The sequence below is a fragment of the Bombus flavifrons genome, chromosome 10, assembly GCF_040668555.2.
Source record: "Bombus flavifrons isolate JBK064 chromosome 10, iyBomFlav1_principal, whole genome shotgun sequence".
Lineage (NCBI taxonomy): Eukaryota > Metazoa > Arthropoda > Insecta > Hymenoptera > Apidae > Bombus > Bombus flavifrons.
In genome coordinates this window covers 6,997,696-7,016,756 of record NC_138451.1, presented here as the reverse complement: position 1 = coordinate 7,016,756, position 19,061 = coordinate 6,997,696, and the positions used below count along the sequence as shown (strand labels likewise).

Genomic DNA, 19,061 nt, shown 5'->3' with positions numbered 1-19,061 from the left:
CAATTACACACATATATATATATATTTATATTTATTAGATCTTTCCTAGTTCGCACACACCTACCTTTAAGTACACGATGTCTGTACAAAAATATCCATACGTTGTAAATAAAGAAGGGAAAAAGAGAGAGAAAAAGAGTGACGAAGGGAGAGGGAGAGAGAAAGAGAGAGAGAGGAGATTAATTTAGCTTTTCGATTAATAGATGATTATTAAGGGCGATGGGCAAGAACTTAGCATTTTACAGAATTCGCTATACAATTTGAGTAAGATAGATGCATAATCATAGGGCTTGCAGTTGAAACCGCATCTTTTAATTATTTACGTTCTTTCTTTAACGTGGCGTTTCAACGTCAAGCCGTTAGCTATTTCTCCGCTTAGACTTCCTTTCTTTTTATATATTCATGTACAGGCTAACAAAAACTGACAGACGAACACGCGGTTCGTTCGCGGCTGAGAAATATATTATTATCTTACTTATATTTATATGTATATTTATATATATAAATACAGTCCTACGCGCGTGATTTTCTTTTTATCGTTCCATAACGATCTCCACAGTCTCGCGCGGTCTGTGTTTGATTGGCTTCGCTTTCCGAGTAGCAGTCTTTAAGGTAGAAGTTTCTCAAACTTCTATCCAATGTATAGATACATATATATCTTATATCTCTCGTTTCTTTTCTACCATTCCTTTTTTCTCTCTTGCTTTTTTCGTCTTCGAAGAAGAACGAGAACCATTCCTGCTCGAGTTCCGTTTTCTTCGACAAGTCTTACGTATTTGGCAGTGATTCGTGCAATCTCCTGGTTACCCCTCGGTTAAGAAATCGAAGAAACGTGCAGAGTTACGCTTGGAACTCCTATTCGGATAGTCGGTTCGTCGCAAGCTGTCGACAAGGTCCTGTGGCAAATGGTTACTTGGAAACCGGGTCAAGTGACGTTCTTCAGGATCCATGGTACGAACTTGGAGATCCTGGTACACACGCCTGGCAGATTGGCCTCTGCGCAACCAATTCCCCAGGATATGATGCCAGCGAGGAAGTACCGACCGTCTTTCCCTCTTACTTGGAGAGGACCACCCGAATCACCCTGAAAATTACACGTAAGAAGCCTTTCTGAGTCTTGAAAACACGACAAAAATTTGTTTGGTTTCATAACAATATCAATTTTAATACGAATCTAATATTTGAAAGAATATTCATACATTCCCGTCCTGGTGGGACAACTGGAATCTTGGGTATTATTTCTGTATAATAAAATATATATATACAGAAAAATAGTAAACTAGATGATAGAATATATATATATAAAGTGCAAAATATAAAATGAATATGGAATTTAAAAGGGTACCTGACAAGAATCTTGGCCTCCACTCTCGTATCCGGCGCATAGGAAAATATCTGGTATGAACTCGTGTCTCCCAGCCCTCAGGAACATTGACTTACACCTATCATTACTCACTATGGGCACGGAAACCTGCAATAGATACGCAACCCTCTTCTAAATTAACAATTTCGTATCTATCTTAATTTACCTAATATACAAACTATTCAAAATAAGTACTATAAAGTAAAAATAAGATAAATATTCGAAAACTATAGCAGGATTAAGTTTCGTATCATTAATCGTGTTAATAAAAAGGTATAAATTTATCTACAAATCCGCAAACTCATTACAAATCTTCTGTTAAAACGTGGTATACAGCGAATCGAACCTCTAAAATTGTTGTAGCTTACACTTGACAATCTTCACACAATTTTACCTCTTGCAACACAGAAGGCAGTGTACCACCTTCGCTCAATCTTCCCCAGCCGGTGACAGTCGCATTTTCGCCGATCAAAAGATCGTCAGTGGCTGGCAGGCAAATCGGCGAAATATGCGGCGCGAACGTCAATGAGCTTTCCAATCTAACCAACGCCAGATCGTATTCGTAAGTGAAGAAGTTGTACTTCGGGTGCACTACCTTCTTCGCAACTCCACGCTCAACGTAAGGCAATCGTTCTTGCACAGACGAAAAATCGTACTCGCCCACTCTAATCCGGATCTGCGAGGTCAGCAGGCTATAACAGAATCGATAACAAATATTTGTTTCGTTTTGCATTTTAGTGGCTATTGGAAGAAACAGGTAAGCTGTTGGACTCTGTATTCGGGTTAATCGAGGTTCATTTTTTATACAAGAAGCAGCAACATTTGCATTCACTAACGTACGAGCAGTGTAATCGTAACGGAAAGCAATTATGTACTTTGATTTAGGAACAGTCCTGTTCCTCACGACCAACGATCTTAGATTTTCTTTTTCGCTATTTTTGTTCTATCATTTTTTGACAAATTTTGAAATTAGTGTTCTGAATTATTCTTATGTGGCTTGCTTCTGAGAAATCCTATCGCGTTATTAAAATGGTGAATGTTCAATTATTGGTACAAAAGTATAACGCTCTTCACACGATTGCTTTCGGAAAAACAATAACGTGACATCTCGATCGTCGTGAAAAGTTCTAAGAAGCTCGTAATTCCCTAATAATAGAACGAGGAATATTACTCACTCGTCTACACAGTGTCCCGCAGTTGCGATCCAGTTCTCGTTCAGCACCGCTCCTCCGCATCGATGAGTACTGGAGAAGCCAAAGAACGAAGTACGCCTAACAGATACTTGCCAAGGCCATCGACCGAACGGTGCGTCCTTGCCTCCAACGATCCTGGTCTCCGGTCTTGGAAACAGGGGCGGTACTCCGCACTGCATACCCTTGCTTTCAGTCGCGGCAGACACGGTTAACACCGATCCAGTTTTCGCGACTGCCTCGGTCGTAGACACTGTCGTGTCAGGTTTTGGAGTGGTCGTGGTGGTCGTGGTGGTCGTGGTCGTGGTTGTACTGGTAGTAGTTGTAGTGGTACTAGTGGTAGTTGTCGTAGAAGTGGTAGTCTTCTTTGTGGGTCTAGGCCTAGCAGAAGTCTCAAAGTGAGACGTGGTGATGTAGTGTGCTGCGCCAAGCGGTTTATGAAACTCCGTGTTCTATAAAAAATAAATATATAATATTAGTTGGATTGGTTATCCGAGTATTTTATGCGCGGTGTTGGAATTTCTTAATTTTCTATATGTGAGAGAGAATCAATGATTATGAAGAAACAGTATATATATATATTGTTTAGTGATATACGAATTCTATAAAGACATAATATTTTTCAATTTTGTCAATAAATTTTTCGCACAAGCCAATATTAGTTTTCTAAGATGGTAGATGGAGTTTTTCGTTCATTTTGTATCATGCTGTTCGATGGACTGTGTAATCGAGCCGAAGGCCGATCCGCCGTTTCTTTGTTGCGATTAACAGTAATCTTTGACAAAAAGTCGCGCTGTATTTTCTTTCGTTTAGCGAAACGGTGTTTTTCCTATGATGAGTACCGATAGAATCTAATTGTACCGCGGGATACAGAGAGTATATTCTTCATCGAGGATACAACACGATGAAGCTATTGCTTAGAGGGGAACCAATCTTTAGATAAGACACGGAAGCATTATATCTTTCGTGTGGGGAAGAAGCGTTCGTGATTATGAGCAGCGTGGCAGCGGCGAGGAACCGAGGATCCTCGAGTTATTTAAGAATTCCATGATCTTATGAACACATCAAATTATGAATACATTATGAATTATGAATATTATGAATTGTAAATTAATTATGAATTACACCGATACGATCTAGCATGTGTATACGATAGCGCCTTGTTAATTGGCCACGAGTCGATTCCTTATTTGAATAGCTGCCAACACTAGACAAAATTATTAAAGGATCTTTACTATGGATGATTCTATTGCAGCAATTAAGTGAAAACAGGTGAAAAAGTAATTATAGGATCGATAGAATGACGTGTTATTCCTGTGATATTTTGATAAAGATTATCCGTAATTGCAACTTGCAAATATTTTTAAATTAAACAGATTAGAGGTTCGACATGATGAACAAGTGATTGGACGTACTTCATGCGGTTCGGTCGGTTTGAAACTCGGCCGCGGTGGAAATGCTTCGGGCCCGTTCTGAAGAAGGCTAGGATTGTCAGTCCAGTGCGGTTTCAAGGACGGTCTCGGCGGCGTCCAACTGTTTTCCGACCAGAAATGCGAACTGCTGGTCAAAGGTTTAGTAGTCTCGGGTGAGCCCATCGGCTTTGTGGACGACAACGGTCTTTGCTTCGTGACGAATACGGGCTCTGTGGTCACATGCCAGTGAGAGGTCTGTGGCAAGGATCCGGCTGCGCTAGAATGAAAGAAAAGCTTGAAGCTGGCGCTCGAACACCGTCGTTTCGCTCGATTGTTCTAATTACTTATGGAGTAAGTTGATTAATTTGAAATTAGACTTTAATCGAGGAGTTGAAAGGGAGAAAATTGGCACACAGGACAACATTTTTCATTCGATGAAGATCATACTTCTAATAGGAAAATCTATGCTTCTGGACTTTGAAATATTATTATGCCATATTTACAAGGCATCTGATGATAAAATTCTGTAGGTAAATTTATGGCTTGTGCATTTGTAAACATTGAAACATATTGTTATACGTATTAACAATACATTATAAATTCATAATGAAAGTCTTCAGGTGAATTTTATATACTTTTAGAGCGTTTAGAAATGATACAAAAAGAATTTTCAATTAAAATGTCAAGTTAAGACTTTAAGTCACGTAAAGACATAGTCGAATACCTGGTAGTGGACTGTTGACTGAAATATGTCGGTCTGACAGTGGTGGAGGTTTTCGTAACCGTGCTGGGACTATTGGGTTTTGAGATGAAATTCGGCCTTGTATCTGGCTGATCGTTCATCAGAATCGGTCGAGAGGTGGTGGTCGTTTTTATCGAAAAATATGGTTTCGAGAAGTCTGTTGTAGGTTTCGCGGATACTGGTTTGGTCGCCCATTGTGGACGTTCCGTATGAATGAAGTTCAAGCTTGGATGAGGGTCCTTGACAGATTCCTGGATAGAAGATAAAACATTTCTGAATTTTATTTTTAATTCAAGTCCCTTGAGATTTACATATTTCGAATTTGTTAGATAATATTGGCAATTTGTAATACTACTAACTCGTAATTTGGAATTTGTAAAGTTTCATTAATCGTATACGTTCTATTGTATTATATAAAGAGCCCGAAATAAAAACAGTTATTTTTGAACGTTATTACCAAATACTCACATTTTCATCGACTGAATTAACACTGGGTCTATGTATCGACTCTTGCACGCTCAAATCAGCATCCCCGGTCTTACTATCATCCGGTCTCGACTCGGACGGTCTTTGGTTGTTAGGCCTATTATGCCTTATACCTTCACCTTCATTGGAAGCATGTTCTTTCGCCGGTAATCTAATCACCAATGTATTGTGTCCAGTGTCCACCTTATCCTTGAATCCCTGAAGATGACTCTGAAAACTTCCATGCGTCGTATCTTTCTCTTTGATATTTGTATGCTGACCACTTTCCGGTCTTGTCTTCTGAATATTCAAGGAGTCATGATGACCAGGTTTCTTCGTATTCTGACTACTATCCTCCCAAACACTTCCAGGTCTTTTCGAATTCTGTGATCCTTTCTCCCAAAGCTCGGAAGATCCTGGTCTCCTAGTATTCTGAGATCCCTTCTCCGAAAGCTCGGAAGATCCAGGTCTCCTAGTACTTTGAGATCCCTTCTCGCACAGATCAGAGGATCCAGGTCTTCTAGTACTTTGAGATCCTTTCTCGCACAGATCCGAGGATATAGGTTTCCTAGTACTTTGAGATCCCTTCTCCCAATGAACCGAGGATCCAGATCCAGGTCTCTTGGTGCTCTGAGACCCTTTGTCCCAAGATTCTGACGAACCTGGTCTCTTCGTGCTCTGAGAGCCCTTCTCCCAGAAATTCGACGAGGCAGGCACCGCCGAAGTTTGAATTCTGTCCTTGTGATCGGACGTGGGTTTCGCGTGCGGTCTTTTTTGCAGCGGCCTAGCGGAACCGGCCGAGAGCGGTTTGTGCGGTCTGCTGGACCCTCCGGAAGACACCGGCGTCTCGGATGGATGGTGACTCGGTCTAGCGGTGCTCGAGTCCGTGACGAGGAAGCTGGAGAGGGAGGTCAACGTTGGCCTGGTCGATTCGTTGCCCAGTGCCTCCGCTAGGGTTGGTCTCAATGGATCAGATGAGGAGGATGAAGCGTGTTGATGGTACTGATGTTGGTGGTGTTGAAGATTGGACGCGGTGATCGCGTTCGTTGTCGTATTGTGCACACAACAGCTGCCGAACATGAACGTGTCCACGCACACGCCCACGTGCGTGCCCTCTGATTTAATGCACTCCCACACGAACATGCACGTGCCTTCTTTGGACTCTGGCCCGGGGACTCGACAGGGTTTCGGGGTGATTTTGTAACCTACGCATAGATGATGGCATCTTTGGTACCATATTTTAATTTTTCCGAAGTTTCTTTATGGTTAGCATTGTAAGAAGTTAAGAAACGGTCGAAGTATCTTGGATCTAGACTTTGAGACGTTCTGGGAGCTTCTATCATCCTGTCATTCAGTGTCATCCAATCGATTATTCTACGTTGGCGAATTGTATTCTAGGTGAACATGGAAGGATATGAAACAGCGGAGATAGACAATATTATTTCACACGTTTCATGACATTTATCGACTGCTCTGTCAAGTCCATATGATGAATTTGTGTCAAATATCAACCAGAAGGAGAAGGAACGTGATTTCTGTTATAGATTAGGAACGTTAAGTCGATAACTTTCATGATAGATTTTGATCCTATGCATTTTTCTTTATTCCAACACGTATATCGCGCGTCTGCACGAAGATTAGAAGTAGGCCAATAAACGGACAATTAAATCCTCCTAATAGCAATGTTTACATCGAAACTAGAATCGATTTTAATGGCCCGTAACGATCTATTATACTAATGCCTGGCTAACGAGAATACCTCACGAACTCAATGGACGCTTATTTCCTTATCTCGAACACGTTGAACTAAACTTTCAACGATGCGCCTGTTGACCTATATCTCGTAACCGCGTAGTGCGTGATGAGTAACTGTTTAACTCATTCGATATCGTACCAACAAAGCTTTATAATTAACGCAGGCATCCTGGGACCTGCGAGGTCGCGCTGTTCGAGGAATAATCGTTTCTCTCGTTCAAGGACTAACTGCTGGATCGATAGTTCTTCGACACCGTGCGATTCTTCTTTGGATTTCGGGCGAATCGCTAATTAAAAGGACCTGGTACCATTTGAGACAGAATCCGAGTTCGGTAATTGGAGCGTCGTTAACGTGCCCAACCTTCGATAGAATCTTTCGTTGGTTGGTGAAAGTGCGCCGTGATCCTCTTGGAGTGCTCGTAGTCACGTGAAGTCGGGGACGTACGCGAAAAAAGAAAAATAAAAAGGAAAAGGATGGAAAGAAGCAAGGAAAAAGCGTGTGGTCGATCGTCGAAGTGTACGGGAGTACGTAGACCTGGGCCAGGTCGTTAACCGAGACAGTAAGAGCGCGTAAACCGACGTAAATTGTCGCGGTCTCTACCTTCACGGTCTCGCTTTCTCCTATACCACGTTACCGCGTTAATTAAAGAAAAACTTTATCGGTGGTCGACGTTCGTTCGTCTTCGTGGGGAGAAACAATGGCCGACAGCGAAGACATACAGTCTCATGGATCAGAGGACATTGTCTATGATAGTTGCAGGGGCTTGAATCGTAAGAAATAGATGACTTGGTTTCAACTATCTTGTTACGGTGAAACGATAGAATGCTTGATTGTATTTCTATCAAAAGTATACGCGAGTAGAGAGCGAATATACTTCTGCTCAGAAGTCTTCAGACAAACATTTTTCAGCTAGGCCGTACGTATATATTTTTCGTTCCACGTTCTTCGTTACGTAAAATTTATATCCATCGCGAAAACAACGATAAATCACGTCAATATTAATAACTAAACTCTCCTGCAAGTTACAACTTTATAATATCATACTATGACAGATAACACTCTCTAAAGCTTCACCACCTCATCTCCAAAACTACTTTACGCAACGTCCTTTGGATCCTGGATTATTCCATGAAGCTTCAAACCTTTATGGACCATCCGTGACACCTCTGTGGAGGTACAAAAGGGGCGAGAATCCTTGACTGAATTGTCTGTTGGAAATATGAAACGGAACATCGGTTTCTGTGCCACGAGTGGTTGATAGAGGATCAGTCTCTTTTGCTGGCGCACGATTTTCCGCATTGTCCCAGGTAGTAATTAAAGACGGATATTAAAGCTCGTTGTTTAGCAACGTAGAGGCGGGTAGCATGGTACTGGTACGGTAATTACGTTCACGTTCGTTATGACTGTGTACATAATGCAGCTGGTAAACGGGGATAGGAATATTATGTTACCATCGCTAAGGTAGCAGAAGATATTAATTTGCTATTAATATCGCGAGCGGATAAGGAAAGTCGTCGAGATGAATACTTTGAATTTATCATACTTCTGTAGACAGTTTAAATGGTACGGCATACGGTACATTAATTTTCCAGCGCAATTATCGTTAGTACCAGTGCAGAAATGAGACGTGCAGATTTTCTGGTGCACAGTGCAGGGTTAATGAGAAGTGGAAGACTTTTCCAGTCTTATATCGTATCTCTGGTGGTTGTTCAGGACACAGGGAAGATGAAAGTCGCCCCCTTTGTTCGCTTTTCCTTTCCCACGGCCGCGAAGCAGACGACCGACTGCACCTTGACCGAGTTCCTTGTTCAATTAGCTGTTACACATTTTAGAGGAGTCTTAATGAAGAAAGAGAAACAGGTCTCGAACAGATGAAGGAAAGAAAGATGGAGAGTGGAGAACGTTTAACGACGAAGGGTTACAGCCAAAACTAGCCGTTTCTACCTAAATAAAAAAGGTAAGTATCCGTCTGAAGTCACAGTGTGTATTTTCGATCGGAAACTGTTACTGCTTGGAAATTGGGAGAGTCAGAGGGAGAGGGAGAGGGAGAGAGAGAGGGAGAGAGAGGAAGAGAGAGAGAGAGAGAGAGAGAGAATGATCTAAATGCGCAGGACGTCAGGCATAGCATTAAAACGAAGGGAATCCGATTAATGGCCAGTTCTGGTTCGAAAGCATGCGAGAGAGTCTCGAGCGAGGAAGTGGTCCAGCCAAGAAAGTCAGCTCGGGGAGACACGAGGAAAGGAACGCGCCGGCTACTGAAATACTCGCGTTTAAAACCACCAAAAGGAGTATTACTGACTGTGACCTCGATTCAGCGTACTGAGGGACCTGGCGATGCCCGACCACCAGAGAATTGTGGCCACGTAACCGATCCACCGCATCCTGATCCCTGAAATCAGAAATCAGAATCATTAGAAATATATTACGTTACTTATCTGCCTCTCAGAAGCTGAATGATCAACTCTACCTTTTACAAGTTACAGAATCTCGTTGCCCATGATTCACGTTCAATTCTCAATGAACGAACGAATGACGTTCCATCGCAAAACGCGTATTTCATCGACAGAACCGAAGGAGGACAAATCAACGTTATAAAAAGGAATGACCTTTCTTTCTTGCCGTATAAAATCCGCAAGATTGAAGAAGCTGAACCTTACGCGAATCAAGCAACTATTCATCGATGCCGTTGGTTCAATAGCTATAGAATATCAATCCTCCGTGTGTTTCCAATTTCCTGTTCGACTCATCTATTTCTTCGTCGTGGAAATACGCGACAGCCGTGTATCGACGTTTCTCGTCACGGCTATGAAACGATATAATCCTTCCATGAAGAAAATGCGCAGCTCTAGCTCGAGGGCATTGTTACGCGCGCTACAAGGTTAATCTTCGGAAATCATGCAAATTGCGACCGGCTACCGGTGGCACAGTTGCAAAACTCTTCGTCTAATCCCATCGGGACGCGGCTACGTGTGCGTCCAGTTATCCACGGGCCGAGTTACACCTGTATGGCTCGCGTTATTACCTATGCCACAGCTCCGGCGATTTCCGATGCACCGCTGCATACAGGTGCGCGCGTGCAGATACGTGTACGAGGCTCCTTCTGTCGCTTCTCTTCAGTTTCTGTTACTAATAAGCATGCCTAATGCCTCACGTTCCTCGCGTGCCTTGGAACCGTGCCAAAGTACGATCCCTAGGTCACATTTTCGCTCTCGATGCGAGAAATCGTGCGATGTCGAATTTTATGGACTTTTGTAGGCTACGTTTATGCGAAGTGATAGGAGAAAAATATGCTACATAATAATTCACACTCTTCATTTTACATGGAATAATTTTAAAATTCAATATGTTAATTTCATACTATTTTATGTAATTTTTTATTATCAAGTTTTCTATTTCTATGTAATTTAAAGTTAATTTAAATTTAATGTTTGAGAAACAAAATAATTAACAAATTCCTTCTTAATTTATTAATCGGAATTAATCGTAGAATTTAGAGGAATTTTAATTTCATTCTTAAGTAATTTCTTAATTTCCCAACTAATAAGTTTCAACTCCTTCGTAAGTTGATTTTAATGCTTCGACCTGGATTTTCACGAACTCGTCGTTTTTCCGTATCGAAGAATAGCCTTCGTACTATAAGATAGAATGCTTAACGACCTTGTTTATCGAGAGGCATTTGCGTCCTCGGTTTAAGTCGTTTCGGTTGCCTAACACTATCACAGGGTACGCGAATATTTTCTCCTTCTTTCGTTATCATTTACGTTAAAGATTAATTGCTCTCATAACATACAAAACGTTTAATTATTTCGCCTAAAAACCAAGACTGAATTTTAAGACGTTGAAACATAGGTGACTGGAACAATCCTACCTTACTACATTTTACAACCGAAGACCAGAGAAAAATGGAGTTTCAACGATTTAATTTTAAAGTCTCGGCGTCTGGTTTTTCATAATGTTATATCACTGGAACGAAATGGAATGGCGGAACAATCGTTGTTCGCGCGCCTTTCTACAGTCCCGGGCGAAAGAACTCGTCACACTGTAACGGTTTAATGAAATGTGCGATTGCACTGGACCGTTCAGCCGTGCCTTTGTACTAGAAACCTTTCACGGGATTCATAATTTTTGCGTCCGCGTCTTATGAGTCCTCCAGCGCGCTAACCTGAATTTAATGCGGCGTAATATCGCGACGAAGAGGTCAGTATGTAGTCGCGAGGGAAATCGATATATCTCCCCAAGCTCTCTTACCTCGCGATGGGTGGGGTCTCCAGAGATTCAATTAAATCGACTCTCGATTAATGAGTATTGATCGTGATAAATGCGACGCACCAGGTGCGTACGACATACGCCAAGAGTCGATCGACTTTCTGTCTTCGAACTGTGATATAGAGTGGCTCTTAGAGAAAACTCGCTGGAGTGTAGCTACTCAAGTAGTAAGTTCATTTTATTCGTCTGAAACTTTATATTTATATTCTAAAATGGTATCGAGTGTACGTAAGAGTCAGTGACTGTTTTGTCTTCCAAGTTCGACCCTGTTGCGATTCTGAATAAGAATCGTGATTAAAAGAAAATATTAAAATTTGTCGATGTAAAAGGAAAATGCAATATGAAGAGAATCGAAATATTCTGTTGAAGGCGAAGCTTGACTATGGAAAAAGGATGAATATGAATGGAAATGAAAGATACAAGAGGGAACGAAAGAGGGCGAGGTCTGTGCGTTTGCAGCGCGTCTTTACGACGAGTCATCAGCGGCTATTATGCAAATAAATGAAACAGCCTGGTAGTAAAACCGTGAGATATGGTGTAACGCACGATCGCGACCAGCTGGCCATGTTTCCACGCTGTAAAGATCCTTGCTTGAATATTACGCGAAACGGCGCTGCGTGCGTACGCGTTCACGCGCGTTTACACACGAGTCGCTTCGGTCAATTAGGGTATTGATTTAACAGGATTTCCAGCCCGACGCGAATCGCAGCGGAACGCTGTTATACAAGCGAGGGAAACTCTGACTATTCCTTTGTGAATGCCCATTTCGAGCAGTTCCTAGTTGCAAGTGTATGTAAATTAGCAAAAAGGAATTATATAATAAAGGACGAGGAACTTAAATAAGATAACAAGGATTATGTAATAAAGAAAAATGTAAATAAGGAAGAATATAAATAAAGAAATCGAAAATGTTTAATTACTAGTTGTCTCTTACGATATTTACTTTATGGTTTTGGTGTTTTGTATATCCGAACAATTGTTCAATTTATTTGACCAACTGTTTCATTTCTTCACTGTTACATAATTGCGTACGTATAACATCAAACGTGAAAAGGCTAAAAACACTTTCTTTGCTGCTCGATTCTTCTTTCCATTCAACAACATTCTTCCTCGAAAGAAGTTTCAAGTAGCCATCTGAATCTAAAGAAACGCTCTCTGACACCGCACTCTTCTCCCTTATATCTACCATACTCTACTTCCTTTCTTCACGTTTCGCTAACAATCCGATTTCGGAACAAAGTTACAGCCCCTTGTAAATGGATCGCAAAACCTGCAAACGCGCCGGGTACATCGTGTGAACGTAATTGAATCAGTAGCAGGTGCAGCCTGACTGATAGGAGAAAAACTCGATGATTGCAGTCGGACAGAAAGAGAGCACGAGGGCTGAAGGCGGCTTGTTACCGAATTCTGGTTTCGCATACCGGGTCATCTGGCTGACTTTCGGGGCTTTCTCGGTCGTTTTTTCAGGCAATTTGTCTCGTTGACACCGATTCCCCGGCGAAGGGAGTCCGACCATGATCTCCTCTGTTTTTTGTTCCAGCGGACGGATGCGGTTTTATCGTGTCTCGTATTTCAACGGCGACACACGCCAGACCGAGCAGACGATCCGCCGAACCGAGCAAAATCGATATTCGATAAAAATTCACGTCGCGCCAATGCGAATGCTTTTGTATCCCTTAGTGAGAAATCGATTTTTCTCTTCCTCTCGAAAGATTGAATGGGAAGGGCGAGTGGAGCATCAGCGAAGAATGTGCCGCGAATGTTATCGAGGATCTCGAGCAACCGTACCTACGAGTCTAAAGCCGTGTTCACGCTGAAGTAAATAGGAGTACGTTTTTTTGTTGCTGCATACTTCGAACGGTGTTCGACAAATATCAAATCGCAGAAATATTTTGTTTATACCGTAGACCATGACGCTGCAGATTACAACAACGTGGTCGGAAAAACGTAACACGTGAACAAAAATATTTCCTTTTCCTCCACCTATCGTTTTCGTTGTATCGCAATAAAGGTGTTTTAATGATAATACGACCTGTAAAGTCGTATTTAGAGTTGTATATAAAGTTCTAATACAGTAGACTATGAAAATGATTCGCGGCTAGAAGGTTAAAGCTGGATCGTTTTTCCGAGATGTGCTTTGAAATTCGATCGATCCTTCCAAAGGTGAATACGTACTCGAATGCAAAGCGGTCTCGGTCTAACGGCCACGAGCGTCCATCCAGAGTGATATTTCTCGGCGTGGCCGTAGCTCATTATCATTTTAAGCGAATCACGCTCGCGATCGCGGTGCAGAAAACGGTGGTATGCTCGCGGCGAATCGTTTAGTCTCAAAACATTGATTCGCGTTCAACGGCCGTGCGTCGGCTTGAACGCACGTCAACACGTTTCACGGCACATAAATCAACCGGCGCTGTTCGATTGTTGGCCACGCTTTCGAAGAAAGCTTGCCCATCTGGGTCGATTCCTCTTGATTTATGCCGTCGTTTTACGCGATCATCGCGCGTCGCGAAAGCTTCCAACGGTGATCGCGTGCCGACCATTCAACGACACGTTCCACGGAAAACATCTTTTCACGCGTCAAGGTTTATGAGCGTTATATCTCAAACGGCATCTCTCATCTTATACACTCCATTTACTGGCTAATGGAATCTTCGAACGAACTTCTGTTCGTTTCGAGATCTCCAGATACAGAATTTTCTGGGAAAATAGTGGCCACGCCAATATACATGTACGTACAGCAAGTTTGATTATATATTCCGTGCGAAGTTGAATATTCAATTTTAAGATGTTGAAGATTATGCGATAAAATAACGTTATCTTGCTATGTATGTAATAGTTTGTTCAATTATTATTTGCAACCGGAATCCTTGCCACTTTATTTCGACTGAAGAATAGAGTTACAAAATAATGCACAGTACGGCATTTGAACGAGAATTTGGGACAGGAACTTGATATCAAGTGACTCACTCGACGCGAGTAAGAGTCTGTTTATCAAATCTTTGCTACTATTTTCCCTATTTCCTGACTCGGTTGAAATATCTTGAATATTTATTTCTTTGTCTAAGTACACATGATGACGTTTAAATAAATAGTGCCGACGCTTAGAACCCTACCCTCCGTTTTGTCAGATATAGACCGACATTTAGTATATTTAGCATAAAATTAGACATATCTCTGCTCAAATTATCGAGTGAGCAAATTTTCAAGTGATTAGACTTTGATCTACAAACGATGTTTACTGGTCTTCTATTGATTTTTGAGAGGATAACCGTTTACGTTTCTATTACCTGTACTTACGGGCTGACGATATCATCGAATAATAAGATTAAAATCGAGCAGAGATTATATCGATTTTTGTCCATTGTATGCCACACTGTACAATGTTACGATGTAGAATAATTTATCGGTGCTAATGGTCAGGTTGATGCGTGGGTGACCGGTCGATGGGCGGTTCGAAAGCTCGTAATCTCGCAGTTTGATCCATGGTAACGCCTGGAAATACGAGAGGTCACGCGAGCCCTGTCTGAGGATGTTCCTGTTTGCAGGAGAAAATGCGGTGTGCCGTACGCATGATGGCTGATTCTACTTGCCAGCCAGGCTGTGCCACTGGAAACCACTACCGAGGGACACGCGACGACGATCGAACCCCGAAGTGGTATGCAAACATCAATTTCGTATCCGGAAGCGGCGACTACCTTGCTTGAACTTGCCAGACTAAGAATTATTTCTTTGAGACTGCACGATGGTTGCTGTTTTCTCTTCCTCGTGACTTTTATTGCTCCTTTGTTCTAGGATGTTTTAATATATTCTCGATTTTATGTGGAACGCATGAGTATCTGTAATTAGTAGATTCTGGATGTTCTTGCTGTTTATATATTTTTATAAATACTAGCTTTTTCTTACTTCATAACTACGACACGTTTACCTTGCATATTTTGTATACTTCCACATGTTACGTGTATTTTCTGTATTATTGCACATTTAATTATATAATTATATTACATATTATAATATATATACTATATTACATATAATTAATTATATTTACATATTTAAATACATAAATAAATGTAGTAATTGCATGAAAATCCACAATTTAGTAATTAATATCTTTCCTGACAATTTTCACGTAAAAAATCCAAGTTACTGAAGTCGTAGTCAAATGGGAAGACTATTGAGAATAGACGAAGATTGATCAAAGGAAAATAAGCTGAAAGATATCGAGAAAAGTGAGGTGTGGAATATTTTCCAATTCCATCCTACGAGATAAGAAAACTTTGCCAAGTATCGACACCCACCAGGTCGGTAGAACGTACATCCTCGAATAGAAAGTTTCGATGGAAAATGAACGATTCGTAGGTATGTGGGAAAAAGAAACGGGTAATATGAAACAGTACCGCGTCGTGGAATACTGTTCTTGTTTCCCAAACGTACCGATCATTCCATTTTGCTTCGTAGGAAATCATCTTTTCCTCTCCAGCAATCGTAATTTCGATTTCTATTTTTCCTCGCGTCCCCTATCAAACGAAAACGAAAGTTCTGTGCCACGAAACTGACTCAGGACGAGCTCCTTACGCAACCCGTCAGCGATATTGGACGAAATTTGAATTTTTATAGGAACGACTAGCGAGATTGAGCTCGCACATGGAGATGGGACTTGTTTCTGCCATATACGGAAATAGACGGAAATATGAACAAACGATATTACTGGTAAAACTAAATTTGGAATTATTTGCATTTATGTTGAACCATTTTGACTATTTTTCTCGATTAATATTAAAACAAGATCACTTAGCATCGTTAATTATCTCAACAGGTAATATCTTAATTGTTTTCCTTACAGATTATAAGCGGTTCCGCTTCTTTGGTTGTTTTATTCACGCTATTCCTATCTTATACCATTAATTACTATATTATTTATTCCTCTGTTATCTACTCCTACGTTCTTCCGCTTATTTAGCGATTTGTACGAAACAGCCATCTTCTATCAGCTACAACGACATCTCGATATATACATATATGATCGATATAAGAATCGAAATACGAAAAGAAAGACCAAGACAATAGAACGAGTAATAGGGAGAAGAGAAAAAGAAAAGTCAAGGAAGAGGAACGCTTGAGGAACAGAATGCGTGTGTCCCTGGCGGTTGCAGAGGAACTGGGCCGTGGTCTCGTGTTACTCGTCTCCCGCATGGCGCACGAGCGTCCGCAAAAAGTGACACATATTTCAGGGCAACGAGAACTCGACTGACCGCGAGCACGCGGAACATATCCGGCAGACAATTTTCACGGTCGATTCCATTGATCTTCGTATCTTCCTCGCCATAATCTACCTTTTGCCTCCGAGACAAATTTTGCTTTTACAAAAATTCTTCTCCGTACCTTCACTTTTTAAGGTGTGTTCGTTATTCGCTCTTAATTTTATAATACTATCGCAACATACAATATTCATTAGCCATTTTTGTTCTTCTATTCAACTATCTCTAAGCAGTTTTGCGTTATTTATATTATTTGGTAATTTTTTGAGATGAAAAGATTGAAGTTACTCGATACTAGGATTCCTCCAATTAAATTCTAATCATAGAAGATTAAGATACCTAAGTTTAATGTATAAAAGAATCGTATACAGGTACATACAGGGTTAAATCAGGGCTGTTGATGCTAGTGGAGATTGCAAGAATATTTGAAGGCGAAGAGGGACGAATTTTATAATCGATGGACTTAATGGTTAAAGATCGATCGGACAGGTTGATCGTTTCGAGGTTGGTTACTGGAAGATACTTCAAGGATACACGGCGAGGCGATTCGATCGGACTGGACCGAGACCGTTAAGCGTCCAGTGGTGAGGAAAGAAACTACTGCTCTACCTTACATGCTTCGAATAGTGTTCCGATCGGTGGCCTCTCTGGGGCAAGGTCAAGAAGCAAAGAGTATAAAACTGTCGCTGACTGGTGTTTCCTGGCCGACTAGACATTACGAGAAACCGTGTGCAGCAAAAAGCACATGCACCACATGACCTACTGATCCAACGGATTTATCTGATCGTAAAGTCTAATCTCGTGGAATTTATCTCAATTATTCTTCCATCAATTTCCAAGTCGTTTGGTATAAGAATCAAATTTTTAACGTGGGAAGTCTCGAGCATTCCACGCTAGGATATGTGTGATAGCAACTTTGGAATTCTCGTAAATTATTTGTCTACCGATACTTAAGCCACTTAATACAGAGTATCGGGATTAAATTCTTATGAGAACGAGCTAGTAAATTATTCTTCGACCTTTTCAGGCTATTCTCTATGCAATTGCTTTAGGATTAAATCTTCAATGTGAAAAATGTCGAGTACTCTATATCAGAGAGAGATAATAGTTTTAGAATTTTTTACGCCACTTTACGGAGAACTGCGTCAGGATGAAAGTTTTATAGTTTCATAAATTATTCTTCAATCTTCTTTTCAGGCTACATAGCATTGTATCGGAATTAAATTTTCAAGATAAAACGTACGAAGCGTTTTATACCAAAGGACAGTATTCCTAGAATTTCTACAAATATTATTCTCATCCTTTTACTCCATTTGTTACAAAATTGCATCCGCTTCAAATTCTTACGATGTTATAAATTATTCTTCGACCTTCCTTGCAGACCACTCAGCGCGCAATTGCATCAGGATTAAATTTCCAAGATGAGAATCGTCGAGCGTTCTATGCTATAGAATACAACGGCAATTTAAAAATTTCTGTGGGCTATTTTTCAACTAGTTTGTAAATTACTTGCTACGAAATTGCGTTACGATCGAATTTTATAACCGAAGACTACTTTCAATTCCTTTAAATTATATTTCAATCTTCTTTTCAACGCCAAGTATTAAATACTCTCTGTTAAAAAGCGATATTGTCCTTAGAACTTCCGAAAATTATTACGTATCGAATTTTTAGACAGCTTAATATAAAATTGCACGAGCCACAAACATTGTTATAATAAAAATCTTCTAAATTATCTTTCTAAAGTATCTTTCCGGGGGTTTCGGTGTGCAATATCATCAGGATCGGATGTTCAAGATGTAAATCGTGGTCGCGTGCAGTATGAAACCACGGCGGGCAATTTTAAGGATGCTTCGTAGAAGTTCTCGTGGTGCAATGTGAATTCTTGAAACGCTCGAAACCATTGGGACACGCCATGCCAGTCGTGAAATCGAGGCGCGGATGCACTCGGCGCAGCAGTTGTGTTTATACATACTTTCTGCAACGGCGATAGTAAACGTCGGCGCGGCCAAGCTTCCATTAACATTCATAGTCGCGACGAGGTTTCATAATGCTCGTGGCTCTCTAGCGACTTCCTAAACACGTGCCGGGATCTCTACGTGACGAGTTTTCGTGAACGAGCTCCGGGGAAGGCCCGATGTGCCCATTAAAATTTATACTCAAACGTTTTCGGCCTGTCTGCCAGGCGTAAATAAACGCAAATAGGGTACAATCGTCCTATTCCCGATCGCGAGCTCGCCATTGAATACTAAAAAGTAATTACGAAATGAAAACCTTGACCACTCCAGAAGTCTTCTTCGAAACAATTTTTAAATCTGTATGAAAATACGCGTACAATGTTTAAAATCGAATATTAAATATGATTACTCTTAATCGTTTAATACTGGAAATAACACACAGTCAAAGCGAGTAATTCTATGAATTGATGTTTTGTGAATTATTGTATTTGTGCAGTTATATTTTAGTTAAATTGCTACAATTTTTCTATGTTCCTTAGATTCTGTTTTCAAGCATGATCATTTTTCTTGCCATTCTATTTCGACACAAACGTCACAGAGCCATTCCATGGCCGCTGCTCGGCAATGTTACTATACGAACTCAGCCAGCTA

The 19,061-nt window shown here is 40.9% G+C and overlaps 1 protein-coding gene across 4 annotated transcripts in view; it reads right to left on the bottom strand.

Annotated features, from left to right (window-relative positions):
• Positions 1-108: 108 nt before the first annotated feature.
• LOC138184239 (serine proteinase stubble) overlaps positions 109-19,061 on the bottom strand; it is a 57,395-nt gene continuing 38,442 nt past the window's right edge. For 3 of the 4 annotated variants that reach the window (XM_069122019.1, XM_069122018.1, XM_069122020.1), the window contains 8 exons: positions 9,228-9,317; positions 5,176-6,377; positions 4,690-4,958; positions 3,969-4,242; positions 2,539-3,005; positions 1,758-2,055; positions 1,346-1,471; positions 109-1,084 (listed from right to left, as the gene is read on the bottom strand). In XM_069122019.1, coding sequence (XP_068978120.1) covers positions 926-1,084; positions 1,346-1,471; positions 1,758-2,055; positions 2,539-3,005; positions 3,969-4,242; positions 4,690-4,958; positions 5,176-6,377; positions 9,228-9,309 — 2,877 coding nt within the window. In that variant the 5' untranslated portion in view covers positions 9,310-9,317 and the 3' untranslated portion in view covers positions 109-925. The remainder of the gene's footprint in view (positions 1,085-1,345; positions 1,472-1,757; positions 2,056-2,538; positions 3,006-3,968; positions 4,243-4,689; positions 4,959-5,175; positions 6,378-9,227; positions 9,318-19,061) is intronic. The other variant, XM_069122021.1, reaches the window with a different exon arrangement.